We start from the raw sequence: 6,651 nt of genomic DNA on the forward strand, positions 1-6,651 counted from the left end.
TTTCTTCTTCCGACCTTCTTCCCCGACCTTCTTCTTCCCCTGTAACTTGCAACACCGCTTGTGCTGCCCACACCCTCGCCACCACCTCCCACCGCCGCCCCCATAAACCACCTCCTCCTTTAAACCCCAGATCTGAAAACCCGACCACCACCTACAGCTACCACCACCGTCCTCCCCCCTAATCCCAACTAGTCTTCAGCGTCTCTCAACCTTCTTCTCAACCACCTCCCACCAACCAATTTTTGCCACCACCACCATTAATCCTCCACCCTCTCCACCGATCTAAACCCAACCTTGCTACTGCTGCATCACCATCACCTCGCCCCGCCACCGCACCACCTTGAATCACCCTCCAAATCACCACCACAACCCCGACCACCTCCTCCCATCAGAACGGCTGCATTTCCATCGCCACCTTCCAAAGGGACCAAAACCAAAGATCACTGATTTTTATTTGTACTCCGCTTCTCCGGTCCATAACCAGTCCTTCCTCATCACCGCAACACCATCAGCCACCAGTACAATCACTACCCTCCTTCCTCATCAGCGCCACACTATTGCCACACCTCTATATCCCCACCGCCAAACACCCGAGAAGCTCCATCGTTTTTGTTGGATTCTACCACTACCTCCCGCAACTAATTCGGGGTGGTTTGGTGTAGGAAATGACTTGTATTAGGTTCGTTAGGTTTGGGTTGCCTTGGTGAACTCATTCATTGGGTTTTTGTGGCTGTCAGAGATAAACTTTTTTCTGGGCTGGTTTGTTCTGTCGGAGAGGTTTTGGTTTAGGTTTTGTGTGTTGATGGGATGAGGTGTGGGATTTGTAGTTTTGCTGACAGGATTGGGGATTTGCTTATGTTGGGTTTTGTTTGATTGGATTTGGGTTTTGTTAAGTTGTTGACAGGATTTGGATATGAGAAAGAAGAAAGTTGTTTCTTCTGGTTCTATTGTCCTGCCTCTTAAGAAACGTGTTCATTGCCCTTTCTGTGATCGTCATGGATGCACTAATGGGGTTAACAGTAATGGCTTTACTATTCCCTACTTTCTCACACATTTTGATAAACAACACGTAGGTTGTCAGTTGAGTGTTGATAGGGTACGGGATGAAGTTAAGGATGATTATGATTTGTATTTGTTATTGGAGAATTCCTTAAAGTCTATAGACAAATGGATGTGTGGTCGTTGTTTGGGTATCCACGCATTTGGTATACCATGTCGTCATCCAGATCCTATCATACCACCACCTATTTTGTTGGAGAATGGGGAATCCCCATGTTTCATTGTGGGCATACCACAGCCGCCTCCTAAGCCCGACACTACAGATCTTGCATCCACGACACAGAGGGGTGGTGGTGATACCCTTGATCCGCTTGTTGTCCCTTCTTCTCTTAATGAGAAATTACTGGATAATGCATTTCGTATACCTTTCCGAATCGTGAAAAGTATACCACGTGCTTGTCGATTGGCATTTTCGGGTGCACTAAAATCGGCTCTCTGGGATATTACAACTGATCTTAGTTCAGTTATGTCTTGGGTTCGTCTCCTCCTCTTGTCGAGTTGCACTCTGCAAGTTTTCCAACCACAGAATCGTCAGGAACGTTGTTCTGGCACTAGGAAAAACTTTCAGCAAAAACAGATTTTCCATGCTTTGACGACATGGAATGAGCTTGGCGGGATGTTTCGTCTCTTAGAGTCTCAGAATGTGAGTCTCCTTGATCCAAACCGACCGGAAATCTGCCTCCACTCGAATAATGCGTCGCCATTTGTTCAGAAAGTTATTGATGGACATTTTGCTGCAGCGGTCAAAGTGTTATCATCAGCAGGAGTTGCCTCCAATACTGCGGAGACTATATGTGCATTAGAGGAGAAACACCCGATGCGACAACCACCTGTGAGACCGACTGTTCCTTTTGCTGAGCCCCCTTTAGTGGTAGAGAGAGATGCCCTATTGTCATGTATTAGGTCATTTCCGAAGGGTACTTCTTGTGGTCGTGATGGTCTTCGAGCTCAGCATTTGTTGGATGCCATGAGTGGGGCGCAGCAGCCCATATCGTCGATTTGCTAGATGCATTGACCCCACGTGGTGAATATTTGGTTCTGAGGGACGATGTCCACAGCCATTAGCGGAATTCATTGCGAGTGCTCCACTTACTCCACTTCTCAAGCCGGATAATAGTATTCGTCCTATAGCTGTGGGGATGGTTTGGCGCGGTTTGGTCTCCAAGATTGCAATGAAAGGAATTTCCCAAGATGTGGTAGGATACTTGCAGGATTTTCAGTATGGGGTTGGTGTTTTTGGTGGTGCAGAAGCAATTTTGCACGCTGTCAACCGTATAGTGTATGCTAACAGTGACAGTACCTCTCTTTCGATGTTGTTTGTAGATTTTCATAATGCTTTTAACATGGTTGATCAGACTACTATGTTGAGAGAGGTTCGTATCCGTTGCCCAGCTATTTCCCCTTGGGTTGAGTACTTGTATTGTCAACCTGCGAGGTTATATATGGGGGATAGCTACATATGGTCAAGCTCATGGGGTCGGCAAAGAACCATTCCTAGGGTCCCCTTCTATTTTCACCGGTGTTGCATCCCCGATTCTCGCGGATCCAAGTCCGGTTGTCGAGTTGTTGCTACATGCTTGGTATCTAGATGATGGGACTCGATTGGAGATACTGAACGTGGCTTACGGCTTTAAGTATGATTCGGGAAGAAGGACCTTCTTATGGGCTGGTTCTTAATGTGGCTAAACCGAACTATTTTGGCCATCATTGGATCCCGTCGCCTCCACCCCCGGGTCTCTTTCCTTCAGATTTGTCCCGATCCTCGCCAGAGTCAGGTTGCTTGGAGGTGCAGTCAGCACTGATCCATCCTTTGTCAGGGGCCTTGCTTGCAAGCGTGTTGAAAAGGTTGTGACTTTGATGGACCGTTTAGCTACATTAGACAATCCACAGTGTGAGTTAGCTCTCTTACATGCTTGTGTTGGGCTCTCTAAGTTAGTATTTGCGATTCGTACTTGTCCACCATCCATTTTTAGAGAGGCATCTAAGACGTTTGATCGGCATCTCCGCAGTGTTCTCCAGGGTATTGTGGTTATTGATGGTCCTAACTTCGGTGATTTGCAGTGGCGTTTATCGATACTCCCATTACGTCTGGGTGGGTTAGGTATTTATTGTGCCACTGATGTCTCTACGTTTGCTTTTGTGGCCTCCCGTTGTCAGACATCTGAGCTTCAGAACCACATTCTTAGGAGTTATGGGACAGTGCCTTTGGATGAGATTATTGATGTTGCTAGCAGTGCAATGAGTCTTTGTCTACCTGATTTTGACCTCAGTTCTATGGCTGGGAATGCTACCGTCCCCTCAAAACCACAAAAAGTTTTGGCGGAAGCGTTCTATAGTAAAATTGTTGTTGGTCTTGAGAGGGAGTTTGTGTTATTTGCTCGTCAAAAAGCAGTCATTGGATGCTTGCAGTCAGAACACGCAAAGGACTTCCTACTTGCTATTCCGATGGAGGGACTTGGACAAAGATATGTCGCCGATGGAGTATCGTTTTTTATTCTTGAGCACGATCTCATGATTCCTTTGTACTCGATGGTGGTCTATGCCCCGTTTGCAAAAAAGAGTAAACTAGATGCTTTTGGGGACCATGCGGCCTAATCGTAGATATTTTCCGTGTTTCAAATACCGACATGATCATGTCAGAGATATTTTATGTGATGCATTTTGGAGGGCTGGGGTACAAGTGAAGAAGGAGGCTCTTGTAAATTTTTTCACTGATCCGAATGAAGGAAGATCCACACTTCGACCTGTGGATATATTGATATACAGTTGGTCTGAGGGGAGACATGCATGTGTTGATGTAACTGGATCCTCTCCGTTGGTAGGGCTTGGGAATGGAGTCTTTGAGGTGGGGGGAGTAGCTAAGAGAGCAGCGACAGGGAAGATGGAGAAACATGAGGAAGCTTGCACGGCTAACCAGCACTGTTTCATTCCGTTTAGTTTTGACACTTTTGGTTTCTTGGAACAACAGTCTGTTGAGCTTCTCAAGAGACTTCAGAAAGTTATGGACAGTAATGTTATGACAAAATTTGGTTCTAACGAGTTTGTTTTTAGAAGAATAGGATTTGCTATTCAGAAAGGACTTGCGGCGCAGCTTGTTGCACGCTTGTCCTAATTATTTGTAAAATTCTTTATCAGTATCAATAAAATTTCCATTAAAAAAAAAACTTTTAGAATTCATTTCTTAGTTTGACCGGCTTAGATGACTACATGCGACATGTGTCAAGAAATGAGCACTTGTTAGAACAGAGAGATAGCCCAATTGGCTAACTCACCCAAGCCTCTTATAAGTAGTAGAGATATATAAAGATGGATCAAAAAGTACGCAAACCAAGTGGGTCAAACCCAATTTCCAGCAAAGCCCAATTATTGGCAGATCCAATATGTAAGCCCGGAACAAATCTAATGAAATAACCCCAGAACAGTGAGCTTATTTCACTCACTTTTCCTGAGTTAACTCATTGTCTTCCTCAAAAGTCATAACATTCAAAATCCATGGGTTGAAAAAGCAAAGCAATCAAAACTGCTCACTTAAACATCCAAAAACAATCTCAACCATAGTATTAGATCATTATCCAACAAAATACGTACGACGCCGATAGCCACTCCAGTTGTCGTCAAATCGCCAAAATCTGTTCATTATTAAAAAGAGACCTATTTAAAGAAATTGCATTTACAATTTTAGACGTGTTTGATTTCAACAAAACAGATATTAAGACAATTAACCTTCAATAAATATGGATTTGATTAAAAACATTTACAATAGTGAAGGGCCTCATTGACTCCTTTGTAGTTTCTAGGGTTCAAGTGTTAAACGGGGAAGATGAGGACTTTGTATCAACCTATTTTATGACCAGTGAGGTGGCAGGTCATTTGGCCCGTAGTAGAGTAAGGAGATGGGAGCGCGAAACATGGAATCAAGTCCGCGAAACCCTAAAGTATCGTAGGGCCCAGCAGGGTCTCCAAGTCTGACCGGACGCGAGATAAGGAATGAAGAAGGGGAAGCACGGTAGCCAGGCCGCAGAACCCTAATGGGACATATGGGAAGGGAGTGATCATAAGATGGGAAAGAGGATCGACATACATGAGGAGAGTGAGGGAAGATATAAAAAGGAATAGTAGAGAAAAAAAAAAAAAAAAAGAGGAAGGAGGAGAGGTGAGAGACAGAGTGACTAGTGAGATTGTTAGGTAAATTTGTGGTTCACACATTTGGCGTGGAGACGAGTTGGTCCACGATCTAGGAAGAAAAAGGAAAGTTTAGGGTATGACTACGGTAGCTAAGAGAGGAAGAGGAAGAGGGAGACCCAAAAGGGTGAGGGTTGAAGCCATCAAGGAAGAAACAGTGAGTGTGGAAAATGAAGAGATGGAGGAGGAGGAGGTCGAGGATACCGTGGCGGAAGCGACCAGGTTGCTTTAGGAGGAGGTAGGGAGACTTAGAGAGGGGAATGATGAGTTAAGGAGGGAAAGGGAAACCACTCAGGGGAGAGCAGAAATAGAGGAACCCGAGGGTAATGAAGTGGAGGGGGGCGAGGAACCCCCATGGACCTGGAGCGAACAACACAGGTGGCATCACCATGGATGTAGTTCAGGCAATGATAGAAAGGGACAGAGAGGCAAACCGCGCGGTGGAAAAGGAGAAACAAGGTGTGGCGAATAAGGTGGTGGCCATTCTGAACCATAACCCATTTGCTGATTTAGTCTGGAATTCTGAGGTACTGAAGAGGTTTACGCAACCACGGTTCGAGAGATATGACAGTAAAGGAGATCCGGTTGACCATTTGCATGACTTCAGGCAGCAGATGCCGCTATGGCAAGAGGGGAAGTATGATGGGCTCTGCTGTATGATGTTCCCCCCAGTCTGAAAGGGGGAGCGTCAGATTGGTATTATCGGCTGGAGTCGCAGAGCATACAAAGGTTTAAGGAACTGGAGCAAGCCTTCGTAAATCACTTCATCCATCAGAAAAAGAGGGTGGTCGATGTCGCGGCTCTATTTAATGTCAAGCAAAAGCCCACCGAGACACTTAAGGATTTCTTGTGTAGATTTAAGGAAGAGACGCTGCGAGTGGAAAATCTGGATGAGCGTACCACGATTATAGCTTTCCAGCATGGATTGAAGCAGGGAACCAGAGTCCATGAGTCCGTGTCTAATATCAAAGTTACTACATTAGATGTGTTGTATCTTAAGGTAGAGAGATACATAAGGTACGAGGACTCTGCAGAGAAATAGCAAGGAACACAAGAAGACTAAGAAGTCAGTGCAAGTCATGGGAATGGAGGACCGGAGATATAGGGAAAGGACCGTGTCAAGAGAGGGGGGAACCTATAGGGGGGAGACACAAAAAGCGAAAGGAGGCATGGACCAAGCCAGAAGAGACTACAGGGAGAGAAAACCATACCGCGAAATAGAGCAAACACCACTGAACAAGCCGCTGGAGGAAATTTTGTCGTTAATCAAAGGACAACAATATTATGAAGGTCTGCGGAACTCCCCTAGGGAAATAGAAGGAAAGCCATTTTGTGCATACTATCAAGTCAGGAATCATGCCACCAATGATTGCTTTGCGTTGTAATGGTTAGTAGAAAGAATGATTGAAA

At 45.3% G+C, this 6,651-nt stretch overlaps 1 protein-coding gene across 1 annotated transcript; it reads left to right on the plus strand.

The window, feature by feature from the left end:
• Positions 1–5,630: 5,630 nt before the first annotated feature.
• On the plus strand, positions 5,631–6,283 carry LOC147505372 (uncharacterized). Its single transcript, XM_086605522.1, has 2 exons — positions 5,631–5,866; positions 5,914–6,283. The coding sequence occupies exons 1-2, from the start codon at positions 5,631–5,633 to the stop codon at positions 6,281–6,283; spliced, it is 606 nt and encodes a 201-aa protein (XP_086461648.1).
• Positions 6,284–6,651: the final 368 nt, after the last annotated feature.

This window comes from Coptis chinensis, chromosome 4 (assembly GCF_015680905.1).
Source record: "Coptis chinensis isolate HL-2020 chromosome 4, ASM1568090v1, whole genome shotgun sequence".
NCBI classification, from domain to species: Eukaryota; Viridiplantae; Streptophyta; class Magnoliopsida; order Ranunculales; family Ranunculaceae; genus Coptis; species Coptis chinensis.